Genomic DNA, 18,897 nt, shown 5'->3' on the forward strand with positions numbered 1-18,897 from the left:
AAACCTGTGAGCAGGAACAGCACGTGTTTACGTCTGTACGTAGAGCGCCGCATGGAGGCCGGCTCTACCTGTTATCACTGTCCTGTATTACATCAGTGTCTCCGATAACAAAGCGTGCCTGTTATTTGAATAAACTGCGTTAGTCAGAAAATGCAAGTTTTTAAATCAAATATTTTCACGTTGCACTGTGTGAAAAAAAGACTGAAAATGATGTCCAATGGAGTGCAGAGATTGTGTGTTAGTGTGTGTGTGTGTGTGTGTGTGTGTGTGTGTGTGTGTGTGTGTGTGTGTGTGATCACGCATAGCGCTGACTGGTTTTTAGGTTTGATATAATTTATCTGCTACTCCACCCTAAAATCACGATCAGTTGAGAGATCAACCACATGGTGTCAGTGTCTGACTGCGAATAAAGACTGCTGTTAAACTTGAGTGTGTTTTTGTTAGGAGTCAGACTTTTGGGAAGCTGATATTTTATAATATTGAGATAAAAGCCCACAACATAAACGCATCTGAGGAGAATTTAAAAATAAACAGGTATAACCAACCGCTGATAATGCTGAACACTATATAAAACACTACAATAATAAAATAACATGTGTTTTAAGGAAATACCTCCACGCTGTTTCAGACCTCTTCGATGCTGTATGTTCACGTGCAAAGGGATTTAAGAAGTCTTTGTCTGCGGCGAACAAACAGGGTTTTAATAACTAACCTGCCGGTGCCTAAGCTATTGTGTTTTTCAATACCTGAAAAATAACTGTTGTATAAAACAATATTTCGTTCAGTCGTGCTGCTGTACTAAATATTAGCGTAAACATTACGGTGATAAAAACAAAAGTATTAGGAAAAAAACACTATTCTGGGGTCATATCGCTTAATATAGCTCTGTACATTCATTATCAGCAGCATTTATTGTAAATAACTCTAATCCAGCTTTGCCGTTTCATGGAAATGCACTGATCCATCAAACCAAGTGAAGGTGATTTGTTTGTACAGAAAGCTACGTTAATCCAGACTTTCTTATAAGGGGTCAGGAATAGTTAGCCAATTACTTTTTATAGATGAAAAAAAAAGATACCTGATCGCGTCTAATGGTTTTGACAACAATATCTGCTTTTTCATAATCAAATCCAGAGCGCTTTCGGTGGACGTGATTAATAGCGGAATGGGGGCCGGTTTAAGGCTTACGGTGACTAATGGATCTTAAGCAGACGGAAAGGTATAAATGCTCTTGGCGCGCCTCTCCGCGATTCACTTTCAACACAGCTCTCGGAAAACAAACATATATGCAGGACAACTGAATATCATTTATCAATTGATTTAAATCACCAAAGAGATTTGAAAACAGCAGAGATGTCGGTGGTGAGCGCTCTGCCTTTCCTGAAGCCCCTTCACGTGAGAGCTCCGGTGTCCCCCGGCCGCCAGCGCAGGCACACGCTCCCGGCCAGCGAGTTCCGCTCCCTCAACACCGAGGACGCCATCAGTGTGTTCGAAATAGAGAGAGAGGGTGAGATTAAGCATGCTTTTGATTTCTGTAGCTTTTCTGATACAGCTATTTGTGTGTGTGTGTGTGTGTGTGTGAACCACTTAGGTTATTTAAGTGTTAAATTGTACAAAATGTGTTACATATCAATAAGTACTTGATAACTGTGTTTGGTTACTATGTTGCAGCTTTTATATCTGTGTCTGGGGAATGTCCACTTCATCTGGACGAGGTCCGTCACTTCCTCACCCTCTGTCCCGAGCTTTCTTTGGGCTGGTTTGAACAGGGGAGGCTTGTGGCTTTCATCATCGGATCTCTGTGGGACCAGGACCGTCTCACCACTGTAAGATAATCTCTAAATCGTGCATTTGCTATTGTGGCATACCTATATTAAAATTTAACTTGACTCATTTGAGTTTTCTTTTTTAATAGGATGCACTGACCCTTCACAAGCCTCATGGGACCACTGTCCACATCCATGTGCTGGCAGTCCACCGGACTTTCCGCCAGCAGGGAAAAGGATCTATCCTGCTGTGGCGTTACCTGCAGTATCTGCGCTGTCTACCATATGTCCGGCGTGCTGTGCTCATGTGTGAGGACTTCCTGGTGCCTTTCTACCAGAAGTCTGGCTTTAAGGGGCAAGGTCCTTCTGAAATCACTGTAGGGTCACTGACCTTCATCGAGATGTATTATCCTATAAGGGGGCATGCATTTATGCGGCGTAACAGTGGCTGTTAAAGGGTCACTGGTCACGTAGGTTTTTGGACCTTCTAAAGAAGCAGTGGGTGTGTTGAAGCAGCTTTTGTTTTTGGTGTAGGTATCTCACGGTGTAACGCTGTTTGTGTCCACTTTTGTAAGCCTTGGTCAGCATAGATAAAATGGTTAGATACAGAAAAAAACAAGAAAAGAAAGAAAGAAAGAAAGGGAACATTAGAGCAAACTGCATTCCACTCTTTTATCTAAAAGTAAAAATATTTCTTTTTTATATTCATCATATAAATTGTAGTTTTTTTGGCTCTGTCAGTTTATTTAATAGACTAGGTTTCTATTTATTGTTTATTTTGTATGGCATTTGGTATGAGGGTTTTTTTAATTCCTTTTTTTTTAATTACTCATGCACATTTTTACATTTATGACAGACCTCCTGTTGTGTTGTGAGTTTTAGGGTTAAGGTCGGAGAGATAAGATATTCTACTTTTGGGCTGGTTTTTGTGTTCAGTGTCTTGTGGCTGATTTAGATGTGTGTCTGTTCTGTGGAAGCATTAAAATAGCATCAACCGAACGCTTTTCCGCTGTGATCTCTTATGAAAACAGCCACAAGAGAACATACAGTGTTGTCTGTTATATCGGTGAGTGCCAATGTGACAAATTTTTAATATACAATCCCATAAACATAAGAAATATTTACTGTGTTGTTTAGGGCACTAGTACAGTTGCATTTATAGATTCGAATGACTTTTTGACTTGCTTCAAAGAAAAAGATTAAAGAGTCCGTGTGTAACAAATCATCTTCAAACATATGTTGAGATGGTTAAGAAGGTTTCCATTTGCCTTTCCCTGTAGAGATCCACCACCTATGCCTCCACAGTCTTGAATCAAGACATTTATGATTTTGTACATTTTGTAAGTAAAACAAATAAATGAATAAAGAATCTCTTTTTTAGAATGATTGCTCTTTGAACTCCTTGTGTAAATGTCTGTAGTGTTCACAGGGTAATGATTCTGGATAAACAATGAATTTATTTGTTAAAAAAAGGCACATAGAATTAGTCATTAAAAAACATTTTTAAAACAACGTGTGAAGGACATCAAAATATAAAGACATTTGTTTAACAAAATAAAACGTACAAACTTTATTTTTGTTATTATTACTTCAAGCACTAGTTTTTTGGTCCACCTGCTATCATATTTGTACACCATCAAATCTACCAAAATATTCCAGATTGTTAGATTTAATAGAACTCCTGTTCTTTAAGGCACAAGTGCAGTCCTGAGTAAATAATCATGCACTGTATAGAAATCAGAACAAGTTTAACACTACATTGAATGTGGACAGAAGACTGCAAATTAATACACACATGATTTTATGCATGCAGTATGCCTATTATCATCAATAGCTTGGTGTAAACAACAGCTTCTCTATTGATTGCAAAGCAATAGATAAAAACAATAGATAAAATGACTGATAAATTAAACGACTCATGGAAAAAAAAATGACTAACATACCGTACTATTCAGAAAATGTCTGCCAAGTCCATTTAATTTCCTTTTTAAGTTGTCCGAAACACATGCTTGTAATCCAAAAAAATAAAAATGGGAAGCTATTGTTCTCAAAACTAGTGTGTTCTTTAAACTAGGTTTACTAGCCTAGCCAGAGGTTTGTAAATATCTAGAGAAGTGACCAAAGAATGAAATATTCTTTTGAACGTCACTGAAATTTCAACATAAAATTAGTTCAGTAAAATGAAAAAAAGCTTCTAATTTTTTAAGAACCTTATGTATGTCTTTAAACACGAAATGACAGAATAAATCTCACCGTTTATACACATGCAATCATTTTGGAACACTTTTGCTGTGTTAGACATTAGTGTACCTGCACATTATCCAGAAATGTTCAGAATGGCTTTGGGAATAAATGGGCTATTAATACATTCTCTTGGTTCTGTTGCTGTACCTCAAATACAGTATCACATGATTTGCAGTTTTAGTCATTGTTGCTGCTTTAATCAGTCCCTTGCAGTTTACAAAAATCAAAAGTTAGTGTACAACATGATCAATGTCATAGCGTTCACAGAACTTGCTGGTAAAGGGCAAGCATGTGAGATGCTCTAGCCAATACCAGTTTATAGGGTAAATGTAGAACCAGACAATAAGTGAGGACATCAACCCCAAATAGACAAGCAGAGACAACAAAATAAGAGCTCGTTTGCGATACTTGTCTAGGGTGCCAAACGTGACATATGGAAGGAATGTAAAGGACAGCAGAAGACCACTGAGGAAGCCAAAGATGTGAGCAATGTTGTCAATCCAGGGCAGAAGACCACAGAAGAAAAGGAAGAGAACAATCCCTAACAGCTTCAGGAAGGCCTTCCATGGCTTTTCAAGCATCTGCCAGCCCTGGAACAGCTCCACAAACAGACAGGCTAACAAACCAAACTGAGACCCTGCTGGACCAACCTGCAATATATGAAAAAGATTGTAACGTCAATATCACAAATGGTGAAAGCACATTCCTTTAACACATTTATTTAGTGAAAAATCGTTCAGATAAACTGGCCAAAATGTAGCCTCCTTTGCATGCCACTCCAAAACCTCTTTGAATATTTTGATAAACATATTTGAGCAAAAATCAGTTTAAACCATACATAGTTTTGTTAGGAAATTACAAAAATTTAAATCAATATTAACCAAAAATCTTGCCTTCAACATATGCTCATATTATTCAAGAACTTGTGTACTCATCACCATATTAAGTAACAAAGAATGAGAAGATACCGAAGACAGATTTTATGGTTTCTTGCTAATGAGTCTTAACATAAGTGTGAAGATTCATATTGCAAACATACTGAGAACACAACCGAAGAGGTATGATCTTCTTTTCTTCACGCCACATCGTATAATTTTAGAAAACTTGTCACATGATCGCATTAATTGTAGAATGATATTTTACAATGAAATGGTAAAAAAGGAATGAAAAAAAACAAAGAAGAAAGGCCTTGATTGCCCTGAAAGCCCTTTAGTTAGGCTAAGATCTACGGGTGAGTCCTCTACTTTGGCATTGGTTTGATAATACAAGTAAGTTCTTTGAAGGAGTCCTGTTTTGTTATTTGTTGCATGTTATGATCGAGAGCTAAAAAAAAAAAAATCAGTAGAATTCAAGCTACACAAAACATGCTATAAGGTTCAGAATAAGTTTCAGAAACTTTTTTGTCAACATTTTAGAAAACAGTTGGTTCGGACTGAAGCCAATCAGCATTAAGGGGCGTGTCTATTCATGATGACAGGTCATATGTGTCATCATGAATAGAATGTGGCAGCAGTTTTCTGTCACAGAACTAATCATTACCTGGGTTTGCATAGGCTACATATGTGTGGGGCGGAGCTATCAAAATAGGTGCACATTTGTTTAAGTGATTCCAGGCAAGTTAATAAATCTAGATAAGAGGTAAGATAGTCACATCATTTTAGATACATTTTATTCATATCCAAAATGATGTGAACATTACAGAGTGCTCAACACTCTCATGAAGTGTACGTTTTTATTTATACTCAAAGCCAGAGGGTGCTCTCACACAAAAAGACCGACATACACAATTAAAAATAACTTTATAATTAATAAAATCAGTAATATGGCAAACATCTTGCAATTGCTGGAGCTAAGCTGAATAACTAGAAAAAAAAACCTTAACTGATGGAGGACAAAACAATCGCAAAATATATGGTTTATATATGCAACTCGACTCCAGATAACTAAAGGTTTGAGACTTGACTTCTTACTCAAGTCTTGAGTCATTGCTGTCAAAAGTCTGTGACTGGGTAAGGCTTTATGATCTAGACCTTGCAGTGTGAACTTGACCCGTTCTGCTACAATCTCGCTCCTGTCTGTTTGATCGCCACCTAGCAGCCACAGGACGCAAGAATGAAAAATAAAGATGTGGTTGAGTTCTGCACAGTTTTGTTTATTTAGTCCCGCTCCCGCTATTTTCCTTTTTTGTTGACCCACTGTCTGCTTAGAATAAATTACTCGCTGACCCAACCCTTCCGGCTAAATTTAGTTTTCTAGATTCTTTTCTGCTACTAAATTTTTTGCTACTAAAAAAAAAAAAAAACTTAGCTTTGTCAATTTTTTGACAGCAAAATGTTAAACAAATTTTGTATCTTAAGACACAGTAGGATAACAGCCCTGAATTTAGACTGTACCAGTGGTCATTAAGAATAAAGCGTAGATAAGCTGCTCTGAAAAGACGTCTGGAACAGGATATTATTAGAGCGCCCGCTCCCGTTCAAATTACACCAAATTACACACATATGCGCACTTTTAAAAAACAGTATTTAGAATGGACGCGCAAAAATACAAAATTAAAACGCATTTTATATTTGGTACAGATAGTAACGCACGTTAGCTTACATCTTTATTAAAGGCTATATATTTTACTCCCCGTATGTTTGTGATGTTAATTACAATGTTTGAACTATGCTTTTGGGAAACTGAATAAAAACATTTTAAGGACTTGAATCCCACGCATATATGAGAGATGCACCGAAAATGTATACATTTTTTTATCCAAGATGGCATCACACATGGCAGCCACAGTACTTAGTTCTCTGGTGTTTGTACTGTTTTTGCTAGTTTTTCCTGTTTTTTTTGTTTCACAAACTCAGTCAGTTTTGCCAGGGATGAACTGCTGAACATTTGACATTTGGAGTGTTTTCAAAGCTGTTTCAAAGCCACCAATCTGAATGAGCTCACAGAGATTATAACATCCTATATCAGTACATATCCTTACAGACAAAGATATGTACATACTGGAAAAGCAGATATGAAAGTGGAAAGACGAATTATTATTCCCTAAAGCTACGAATGCAGTTTTCTTCTAGCAACATGGCTTCGGTGTGGAAAGGTCTGAAACCATTTACCACCAATTACAAGACACCATCCCCCAGCACTATGGAAAATCAACAACTGGCAGGTGATCTGAATGGGTGTTATTTCAGATTTGAAAACAATCACCATTCACAAATCCTGCACCACTCTCGCCCACACCTGCACTCCTGATTAGTGAAGATGATGTACATCAGGTCTTCAGAAAGAACAAGAGAAGGCAACAGGTCCAGATCGTGTGAAACCAGCCTGTCTGAAAATCTGCACTAACCAGCTGGCCACCATCTTCACACATATCTTTAACAGATCACTGGAGCTGTGCAAAGTGATAGTGATTTCACTATACTCACTTTGCACAGCTCCAGTGATCAAAGTTCCCTTATGCTTCAAATGCTCCACAATTATCCCCAACCCAAAATTATTGGACTTAAATGACTAGAGACTTGTGGCTCTAACTTCTGTTGCCATGAAATAATTTGAAAGGATATCACTAGACCCTTACTTGGACCCTCTGCAGTTTATCTATAGAGCAAACAGGTCTGTAGATAATGCAGTCAATATGAGACTGAGGTACATTTTGCAACATCAACACAGACCAGGGACCTATGTAAGGATGCAGTTTGTGGTCTTCAGCTTTTAACAAACATCTCATCACTCCTCCAGCCCAAATGAACTCACATTAGCTGTCCGTCCCCACCTCTGTCTGTCAGTGGATCACCAGATACCTGACAGACAGGCAGAAGCTAGTTACGCTTGGAAAATTCTTGGAAAAGCTTGGAAATCCAGCATTGTTCCCCCTAGGGCTGTGTTCTCTCCCCACTACACTTCTTCTACTTCAATGACTGCATTTCAAGTGACTCTTTTGTTAAGCTCCTGAAGATTGCAGATGACACCACACTCATCAGCCTCATTCAGGACGGTGACAAGTCTGCCTACACACAAGAGGTAAAGAGCTGTCTGGGGCAATCTTAACAACCTGGAGCTGAATACGCTCAAAACAGTGGAGATGATTGTGAACTTTAAGAGGAACCCTCCCTGTACTCCCCCCACTCCCCAGGTTCCTAGGCACCACAACCTCCCAGGACCTGAAGGTGCACAATCCCATTAGGGCTTTTCACACTTGAAATTGTTAACCCTGAGCTATCCTAAACCCTGGATAAAGGGTGAGTTATCCTAAACCCTGAATATCTGTAATCCTGTTTCAAACTGCTCATATTAAACCTGGGGTTAAATGTTAATCCTGGGTATTCATTGATAGATGGTTCACACTGTACATTTCTAAACCCCAGTTTAACATTCTTATTTGCATATTTGCGGTGGCACTATCACTGATTGGATGAACAGCAGACAACTTATTTACTTGACTTTTCATGAATATTGGTTATTTTAAAAATATATATTGCCCCTTAGGTCTTTAGCTCAGCCATTTATCCTTTCCTGAAACTATGGCGTCTTCATGGAGAGTGCATGTCATGGCTGTTTAGCAATGGCAGACGCCAGCTACAGAGCCCTTTGGAAACAAAGAAGGTGCACCTAGTGTTTTCCATGCATTTTAGGCATGATATAGCATGCACAAAAAGACAAGAACATAAAAGTACGAAAGAAAAGAAAACAAGGAGCACAGTATGTGAACATTTCTTTGAAAAGGGTGTTGTTATTTCTTTTTTTGCCGTTTAAACTATGTGTTTTCCATTACTGACGTAGCACAAGCCTTGCTGCTCAATTTCTGATTGGCTGTCTGTTGCCAAGCGTCCTGCAGCAACAAGCAAACACCGCACCATTTCACTCTGAATAAACTTAGCCCCGCATTGTGGGGTCAACACTATGAGCAGGGTTTCATATCCCCGGGTAAAATGCGGTGCTAACACAGCGTTCAAATTAGAGGTGTGAAAATGTCTTTGCCCGGGGTTAAAAGGGGTTTTTAAAATGACGATAACCCGTGTTAGGGTAGTGTGAAAGGCCCTATTGAATCCATAGTGAAAAAGGCAGAGCAGAGGTCACTCTTGACCCCTCACACCCAGCACTAGCCCTCTTTAAACGGTTGCTGTCTGGTCGATTGTACAGTGCACCAGAACGACCAGGCAAAGAAGTTTCTTACCTCAAGCAATCCATCTTGACAAACTCGGAACACACAGCAGTATTATACATTATTTATTTAACACAAACACTAAAACAAATTCTGCGTATGTGTAAACATAATGGGAGTAAAGCTCATTCTGATTCTTCATTCATTCTGATGTCTGCAACTGCAATTAGCGAATAAGCATAAAGACCAAATAAACTGTACAGAATAATTAGATTTTGTTGGGTGGAAGGGGTGGTTCATTGTAAAAAGTGAGTTTATGGTGAAGTAAACACCACATAAAAACAAGTGTAATTTTACTCAATTTATGCTTACACAAAGTATAACGTTTTAACTTATAAGTGCAATTTACTTGGAACTCTTTGTTATATTTATAAGGATTCTTTAAGTCAATTTCAAAGTTATGATCCCATTTTCCCATTATACAGAGGGGCATGAAAAATTAAAAAGGTCAGTTTTTTCACAGTTTTTGAGTTGTATTTACATGGTTTTATTGTTTTACATTGGAGTCCATTTTCTACTCAAAATGACCCATAAATACTCACCCACTATCCACTTGCTACAGTCTTTGTGTATGGTGTACTACGCATAGAGTGGACATGTTATCATAAAAGAATAATGAGCCGTCCACTCACCTACTTACAAATAAACCACACTTTTTTTGAGTGCTAAATTTACAAACCTTGACTGAGTGAAATGTATTGAAGTATATTTTAGACTATATATTAGAGGTTTTTTTTTATTTTGGTGAATTACGGTTAATCTACATGGTAAGCATTAACTAAGTAAAATTTATAAACAAAGAGTCATATTACAAACAAAGAATCTAATCTGCTGGGAATTCCCAAGTAAACTTAATAATTATGGATAGGCTTTTACTTAGAAAAGGCTAGTAAATTTACTAAAATTTGCTGAGTGTAGATGTTTTTTCCTAAGCTTTTTTCAAGTAAATCCTACTCCATTTTTTCATTGTTGTTTCTATTTACTGTGTGATGATTGGATACTAATACACAGCTCAGCAGAAGCTTGTGGTGCTCTCAGCTTGTTGGATAGGATTAAATGTCCAAAGCACAAGGTAAACTGCATTGAAACAGTGTTACTTGCAAGTTGCTCAGTCACATATTTCGTCCACATATTTGGGCAGGATGGTGGTGATGGTGTGATATGGTGGAGAAGCCATGGTGAAGAAAGGGCTGATAAGTCCAGGGGCCAAAAGATTGTGGCAGAGCAGATGGTGGTGGAGCCAGAGTCAGAGGACACCGGATGGCTGGACAGCTAAAGCGGGGCAGATGGCTTGGAAGGACAGGGTAAATACCCAAGGACCAATAGAACCAAGGTGGAGCAGGAGGCAAGGAGGAACCAGACAGTGAAAGCAAAACACAGATTCTGATTATTGGACACCATACTTGGCCACACGCCACTTCAATTTTGTTGCCATTTATAAATCCAAATTATTCTCAAAATTTAGCGAAGGCTCACCCACAGTGGTGGTGCATTGGATGGGGCTTTTTCCATGCCCTCATTCTCCACTGTAACTTCCAATATCATGTGTAATGTAGGCACCTCTCACACTTGGTCAAACATGACATTAGGCTCTAGATCCGGGCAATCTTTAGCTTATTTGCACCTTCCTGCAATGACTCGTAGATTGGCTCCCCATCCTTGTTGGGTTCAGGCTTATGCTCATTTGTTGTTCGAATGACTTCACAATCACAATGATTTGTAATCATTAAGTTCAGCGATTTTGGCCTTTTTGGAAAATTGACAGTTGAGCATTTGAAACAGCAGGGAATTTCACACAGCTCCAGATATCTGTTAAAGATCTGTATGAAGATTGGTGCACGTTGATCAGTGCAGACTTTTAAACAGGTAGGTGAATTACAATCTGGGCCTAAAGCCTGTGCTACACTTTCCGCATGGGTATTCTGGACGTGTACACAAAAAGCACAGACTACTTGTATTTATACTACCGAAAGTGTAAGCGGGTGGTCTGCTCCAGAGTCACGTGCAGTAGATCGGCTTGAACATGTAAACAAACAATTGCCTTATTTTAACGATTTTAGTTCCAGGTAGTCTTCCTTAGTCCTCCTTTCCGTTATTTTAGTCGCTTGATGTATACGTTGATATTCCATGTCTATTGTTGTGAAATCCGCAAGACACAACAACATGCATGAAGTAGATTGGCTTTTTTGACAGTAATTGACAGTAAAACTAATTCAGATAATCAGCTAGTTGTTAATTCTCCACAGACTGTAAGGGTGGTGATGTTCTTAAGACCAGTCCATACTTAAGCCTCACTGTTGGCTGAAAACTGTTTTCTCAGCTAGTCAGGGTAGTTTTTTAGGCATCTCCTTTGGCAGTCTGTTCCTGGCCTGGTAATAAAATATTTTATCCCCACTGCTGTGAGCATCCTCTTTGGCATGACAAAGCTGAGTTTTCCAGAAGTTTCACAGTTCACAGTCTAGGATAAACCTAAAGATAAAAGATAAATATGTCCTGGTGGAGATGCATATATCCTCACAGAAACTGATACATGAAGTTAGTCTCTGTGAGCTCATCCATATCAGCGTCTGCAGTCTCATTGCAGTCTCTTTATTGCTGTAACATTGACCCAGTATATTACTGTCTCTGGTGACACGTGCTGCTTGTATTTTGGCAGTTCAAGGGAGAAATTTGATTTGATGAGGGTAAAGAGAAGTAGTTTAACTTTGTTAAGAAGGGAACAAACATTCACAAGATGTTTAAAAGGCGAGCAAGCTGAGCTTAACCAGGGTGCTGTCACGATCCCTTATTGTGCATCTAAACAACGCAGCTTTATCTCTGACTACAATGTCCAACAAAACGCCTGAATAATCAAAAAGTAAAAAAATGTTGTTGAGGTGCAATTGCATTTAAAATGGCAAATTACTATAGTAATTTATTTAATCAAGCACTTTTAAAAGTGCAGATTATAGTGTGGTTTGCTTTTCCCAAGACACGTTTTGTGCATCATTGAGAAAAAAAAAAAAAAATAAAAAAAAAATAAATAACACGAAGCAGATGGTGATGCAATGTTAATGTTTGACTGAATTATCCCTTCAAAGACCAGTGTTTAGATGATTAAGGTGACATTTTAACAGTAGCTTCAGTCTCATCTCATTAATTGAAAGATGTGCTTTGTACACATTTTCAGTGGTCACTATTAAAGCCTTGCTATTATGCAAAAGGGCGGATAAACAAAGGGTTGATTGTCAGGCAGGTGCATAAATGTGGAAGGTGGGCCAGATGGATAATGCAGATGTTCTGAATTTGAAAGCAGAATCTGTTAATGCATGCCACTACAGAATCAAATATGAATCCATTTAGCCTTTTTCAGCTATAAAAAAATCAGTTCCATTTATATTATAAAAATTTAAAGCATCTCACACATTAATACAGGGCTTTCAGCTTTATAATTGCTTAGATTTTAAAAACAGACTTACATAAGCTTGTAACCAAATAAATTTATCAATTTACATTTTTCAGCTAATTCCTGATCTGTCCCTTAGCTCAAAAATGTGGCTCATGATCACCTCTTAGACAGCTCAATGACATCTATATAATAACTGTTTTCCAGTATGGATTATCAGAACTGGCAAATAGCAGTGGTGAAAATCCACTGCAGAGGCCACTTGTGACCTGATTAGAATGACGTCAGGGCTGAAAAGGGTTGCTTGGGCAGATGGCTAATCTGAGATATCTTACCTTTCTGCAAGGCCAGGAGAAGAGGAGTGAGACAGGAATGCTCTCTCTCTCTCTCTCTTCTCTCTCTCACACACACACACACACACACACAAGTGCCACACCTTCCACAGTTCTCACGCTCTCACACACCCGCAGCAGGACTCCATGCCCCTGTCACACTTTAGGGAGGAGCTCAGTCTCAAAGGTGTAGGGTATCAGACAGGAGTGTGAGTAAGGTCAATAAGATTACACTGCGTGTGAGAGCTGATCCAAGAGTAACCTTCTTTGCCTACGTTATGCTCAGATTTTAAGATCTGGACACATTTCAAATATGATATACATGTGGCCATAATAAAGCAACAATTGTCAAACTATGTGCTTACATATAATAAATAGTTGATTTTTGTTGATGTTGCACATGAATCGCTTGTTGTTTAAAAAAAGTGAGATACATCTCAAAATAGAAATGCTGAGCCATTGCTCGCTTTGAGGGATCCATTTGTCCGTTTCATTTCCATGGCTATTTTCATTATGAAAAAAAAAAAAAAAAAAAAAAAAAAAAAAAAAAAAGATATAGTGAGTTTTAAAATCAATTTTGCATAAAAAAATGCTTGTAAATGACTATTACAGTAGCTACAAATAAATGTTGCATCTTGGTTTACAAGTGTTATGAATTTTAAAATACTTCCAATATCCAAGGGAATTTGATTCAACATGAAGGGCATTCTATTACAAATATATTTATTAACAGCTTTTTTAAATGCCAGACATTTACAAAGACCCAAAATGATTCCAGCCGCCATTATAATGATTGCCGTAAAGCCATTTAATTTTTTTTGCAAGAACAAAACAATTAATTCTACTACAAAAGAAAAAAAGCACATTGTTGTGAAGCTATTTTATCTAGTATGTCAATTCACTGTACCAATTTACTAATCATTACTTATCTTTGTCAGAACAGAACTGAAACTTCAAATGGGAACACTGGGAAAAAGTTATATTAAGAAAGGAAAAATTCATGTTAAAGATAACTGACCGAAATGAACCACTGAATAATGGAAAGGACACTGGAGGGTTGAGAGCATTGTATTTTGGGATACAGTCATATACACCCTGTAATGTAGTAGCATACTATAGGACATCCAGGAATTCCATGATTTAAAATTAACTATGCACTCTATAAAGTGTAGAATGTAGAAATAGTATATGATACTCTGCACAGACAATTATCTTGCTGAAGGTAATTGCTGCAGTGACCTCACTTCCTATATGAGCTTTTTTTAGATCTGCAAGCTCAGCAGTGCTTTTTAGTATCTCATAAACATCACTAATCCATCCCTGACAAGAGGAGTGCATCCCAACTTTCCGTCAGCACATGAGAATGGAGATAAGAGCCTGGATTAGCCAAGGGCTAATAAGCAGATAACACACATCGATCACCAGATCTGCCTGACATGGAGACAGGTAGAGAACATGCAGTGCCAAAATGGAAGGTGACCAACTTCAGGCATCTTCGGGGTGACTTGTTAAGTTTGGGGTAAACAAACCGAAAACTGCTTTCAGGAAAAAACGCATTGCTAAAATTTGACATACCTATATCACTCTAACAACGTTAGGTAATTCACTATTAATTCAGTGTTTTCCTTCACTAATTTGCTCCTTAATATTTAGTACGGTAGTTTTTAAGTTTAGGTATGGGATAAGGATTAAGGGATCTAAAATATGGTCATGCAGAATAAGGCATTAATATGTGTTTCACAAGTGCTAACATACAGCCAGTATGCTAGTAATATGCATGCTAATAAGGAGTTAGTTGATAGTGAGAATATGCAAATAAATGTATAAATACAACCCCATGAAAGTAGATAACATATCAAAAGCAATTTAGACAGTTGGTGGGTATTCTCAGCCTCAGAAGTCATGCACAGCAGAGGTCACGCATCACAACTGTGATGACAAGCACTCACCAGGATCAACTAAACTTTTTATCATTTAAATACGTTTTTCACAGAATATTTAAAATACTGATAAAATACTAATACAGTTTTATACACCAGGCTGTTATTATGGCAACATTTCCACGGCTGAAACATGACACTGAACGAAACAAACTACGATTGGTTGTTTGACATGTCGGTCAAACAGGGCTTATGGGAAGGACTTGGTCAACGAATGAAACCATAGATTCCTGACTTTTAGCTATTAGTCCACACATGACTATTTTGTGGGTAACCACCTTATATGCAAATGTGTCAGGAGTTACTGTAAGTTACTAATGATACACGGGCATACTTTTTGAGCAATTTTGTCAGGCAACTTTTTGGAGTAATGTTGCTTTGGCACTTTCCTGTGAAATGACTGAGCCTCATACTCCTGCACTGCAGACTACATTGTTATAAGCACTGCTGGTGGCAGCAGAAGATACAGTTTTTCAGATAGTTTTTATTTTCCAGAAATGAATTGACTACAGTGTTCTTCAGTTGCCACAGAAATGTTTGTGAATATCCTGTCTGGCTTGTGTAATTCCTAGATTTAATTTTATTTCCAATAAATCTCTTCCGTTCATTTCCTCCATCCTGAGAAACATGGAATAGTCCAGTTGAAATGGCACATCAAGCAGTGACAGCAGCACTATTTAGGAACTGCCATTCAAAAAAAAAAAATAATGCACTACCCATTCTACAACATAAAACCTTCATGTTGGTGAAAAAGAAGGGTTATGTTATTTTAGCAATCACCAAATGTTTCACCTTATTTGGAGTGCTTTGTTTTTGTTTTTTTCTATTGCCGGGAATGTAATCTATGGAAGCTGATTATCTTGACTTGGGAAAAGATTAGATTACAATTCCAATTTAAATGTGCAGGGGACAAACTATTTAATGTGATTATATTAGAAGTGAAACTGTGGCAATAGGTGAGACTGATGGTTCAGTATGCCTTTGCTATAAACTCTTTACTTAAGAAGTTTGTTTGAGTTTTAACACATTTGTGTTTGTTTGGAGGGTATAAAGTGATATTTGGCTTTTGGTAACATTTGATGTTTTACAAATCTGGTAAATGTCTACTAGATAATGACACATTTAAAAAGAAACAATTAAAGGCAGAGAGATAGGGCACTGGGGGAACTTTTTACCCTCCAGACAGAGTTATTTATTTCACCCAGTAATCCCAAACAGCTTCTTGGATAAATGACTTAAGCTTCTGTACTTGGCAGGTTTCACTGGGGGCACATTCCTCTTTCCTCTTCTTTTTTTTCTCACTTTCCTTCTCATTTTGCCATTTCTCTTTTTCTCTTTTCTCCCCCATCAATGAATGACTACGTGAGTAAAATAAATCCCTTCTGCCTCATGGCACACGAGTAAGTAATGTTTTGCAGATGATAGAAACAAATTAAGAAACATTTGGCAAAAATGTAAGAAATTTAAAACATTAAATTTAAAACTAAGAATACGTGGTAACTTTTTCACTTCCTTTTGGAGTTGATATTATATTACACTACATATGCTTGTGATTTGAGAAGATAATTGTGAGTTAATAACGGCGCCAGTGCACTCATCACACACCAGCTACAGGTGGAGAGGAGAGAGAGGTACAGCCAATCAAGTGGATGGGGATTATAGACCATGATAAACATGGGCTAGTGGAGGGAATTTGGCCGGGACAAAGAAAAAGCACTTTCAGTATCTGGGAGTGCTATAAGTATCGAAAGTTTACAGACAATAGTTACAGACTTCATGGAGTCCCGGACTTGCTTGGCCTTGCTGAGATGGCCTTCACGGATGGTTCATGCCCACACTGTGAGCGCATATGTCCGTGTCGCTTTTGTTTGTTTTAACCAATCAACAGTCAAAATGGCAGTGATGTTTTTGAGTGTAATTAGTAATGAGAAATATCTATTAGCATTGGATCTCTTCAGGGCAACTCAAACATTTCAGTTAAAACGTATGACATACCTCTGCTCTGTATGGTAGGAAGAGGGCGCTGGCAAGGTTTCCTGTAATACCACTAAAAATGTAGATGATGGAAATGCGTAACCAGCCCGCTAATTTCTCCAAATCTCTTAGTATAGTCATTTGGAAAATCACAGACACCAGGCAATGCAGTAAACTGAAAAACAAATCACATGAGCATGGGTCATAGAAACGGTTGATAACATTTTTGTTTCAAAGTGTCAACCTCCCTTTCCATGTACGGATAGTGGGAGAGATAGCAAATATCTAAAGACCTGAACCTTACCCAGCATGAAGAAAAAGGGAAAGCCACAGTCTGTAGAACTGATCTGGTACATTGGGGTTCAAGAATGGCAGCAAGCCACACACATCATTCAGGCAGTGGACCTGTGAGAGTACAGATGTTCCTCAAACTTTCACTATTCATTCTGTGCATATAAGTTTATCTGAAGAAAACAGTTAACTATTTTCTGAACGTTGATGGCTAAACAATAGTTTCAGTGTGAAAGGATACCTGTGAACACAGTGTGGCTTCCTCATGGAAATATCCACGCATGAAGCGGCAATACTCCCAAGTTGTAATCTCACATCTTTAAAAAAATGAAAATAGAACAGTTAATTTGCATACAATTTTAGTTAAGAAAATTATATTTTTTAAATCAAGAGAAGCTGGATAAAATGCTGATTCACCCCAAAATTAACATTTGTAATTTTTTCTCACGTTCATAAAATAAAAGATCATTTGTATTTGCAAAAATGTTTAATGTGTTTTGACAACTATGGTGGACAATAAGATTTTGAATGTATTATACTATTTCACTCTTTTGTCATGGTGAAAGTGGCTTTTGACTAAACATGGTAAGAGTGTTTACAAGTTTAGTGTAAAAAGCAATCATTCAAACCTGGTGATATTCATTACCTTCCTTTTGTTCCAATACAGCATGGCCTGCCCTTCAGTGTGCAGTCCATGTGTTTGTATCCTGTGTGGTTCCATGTTTTAGGGTATGTACAAATCTGCAATAGTGTTGATAATAAAGGCATATTAGTCTATATCAAAAAGATAGTAGTTATTAAAATAATTTTAAATGTTAACCATTGAGATCACAGCATTGTAATAATAATAATAATAATAATAATAATAATAATAATAATCTTAAAACAAATCTTCTCACCGGCCACTCTGTTATATCATCAGGCCAAACATGGGGTCCTGATGAGGCTGGCTCTTCACAAATCCTTCTCCCAGCATGAATTGCAAGAACAATATTATATATATATACACACACACACACAAAAGAATGCTTAAATCTCTCAATGCAAGGAAACATTTTTCATTGAAAAGTACCTTGGGTCCTGATGGCAGACTGCACCTTTCTCTTTGTTCCATTTTATAAACACTGCTAAAGTCTCCTGGTAACAGAAAAGAGCAAAAATATATTAAACAGTAATTTAATCCTTTTAAAGACAAAGCAAGAAGTTCATATGAAGTGTGAATGTTTAGTTGCATGTATGTGAGACAGCTTAAAGATTGATGTGTGTGTGTGTGTGTGTACCGAGCAGTCGTCACTCTGGGTCTGCACACATCCAGAACCATCGTTCTGTACACAGCAGCCGGACTCTCTCTCTAGATCTTTGGCCTGTTGTGCAAGCTTCACTATTTGACTGTCTCGTCTGATGCATGGAGAAAACTTTGCTCCCAAGTGGATGAGATCTTCCTGTGAGACAAAGAACACAGAAGCAGTCAACAGAGGTTTGAGGTTTGCACACAGGTTCCCCAAAGAGTGAAATGTAAGTTTTGACAGAACTAACAGTGTAACGAGAAGAACAGCTCAATGTTCTTGTTTATCTGGTTGTGCGCAGCAGTGAACTACAGCTTGCATAAACTTATGATGCTTATAACTCAGTGATAGTGACTTTCCCCTTCACTTTACAGGTTACCATACACATGTCACATTTGGTACGTGAGGTAGTAATGAAACAAGCAGAATGGCTTTATACTCATCTATACTCAAGACACATTTACATATAAGTTGATTCTGAAGTACTAACATCTAAATCTCACAAGTTGATGATTTCA

At 37.8% G+C, this 18,897-nt stretch overlaps 2 protein-coding genes across 4 annotated transcripts in view; one reads left to right on the top strand and one right to left on the bottom strand.

Moving 5' to 3' along the window:
- Positions 1–1,243: 1,243 nt before the first annotated feature.
- aanat1 (arylalkylamine N-acetyltransferase 1) lies at positions 1,244–3,185 on the top strand. Its single transcript, XM_043242057.1, has 3 exons — positions 1,244–1,507; positions 1,672–1,826; positions 1,916–3,185. Exons 1-3 carry the CDS (start codon positions 1,354–1,356, stop codon positions 2,219–2,221), a joined length of 615 nt encoding a protein of 204 aa, XP_043097992.1. The 5' UTR covers positions 1,244–1,353; the 3' UTR covers positions 2,222–3,185.
- A 126-nt stretch (positions 3,186–3,311) lies between these two features.
- The window catches only part of LOC122347059 (inactive rhomboid protein 2-like), a 45,926-nt gene continuing 30,340 nt past the window's right edge, over positions 3,312–18,897 (bottom strand). For all 3 annotated transcript variants that reach the window (XM_043242055.1, XM_043242054.1, XM_043242056.1), the window contains exons 12-19: positions 18,374–18,535; positions 18,166–18,230; positions 17,993–18,056; positions 17,740–17,834; positions 17,335–17,410; positions 17,107–17,207; positions 16,824–16,977; positions 3,312–4,660 (exon numbers count right to left, since the gene is read on the bottom strand). In XM_043242055.1, the coding sequence (XP_043097990.1) occupies positions 4,241–4,660; positions 16,824–16,977; positions 17,107–17,207; positions 17,335–17,410; positions 17,740–17,834; positions 17,993–18,056; positions 18,166–18,230; positions 18,374–18,535 (1,137 nt within the window). In that variant the 3' untranslated portion in view covers positions 3,312–4,240. The remainder of the gene's footprint in view (positions 4,661–16,823; positions 16,978–17,106; positions 17,208–17,334; positions 17,411–17,739; positions 17,835–17,992; positions 18,057–18,165; positions 18,231–18,373; positions 18,536–18,897) is intronic.

The sequence above is a fragment of the Puntigrus tetrazona genome, chromosome 6 (genome assembly GCF_018831695.1).
Source record: "Puntigrus tetrazona isolate hp1 chromosome 6, ASM1883169v1, whole genome shotgun sequence".
NCBI classification, from domain to species: Eukaryota; Metazoa; Chordata; class Actinopteri; order Cypriniformes; family Cyprinidae; genus Puntigrus; species Puntigrus tetrazona.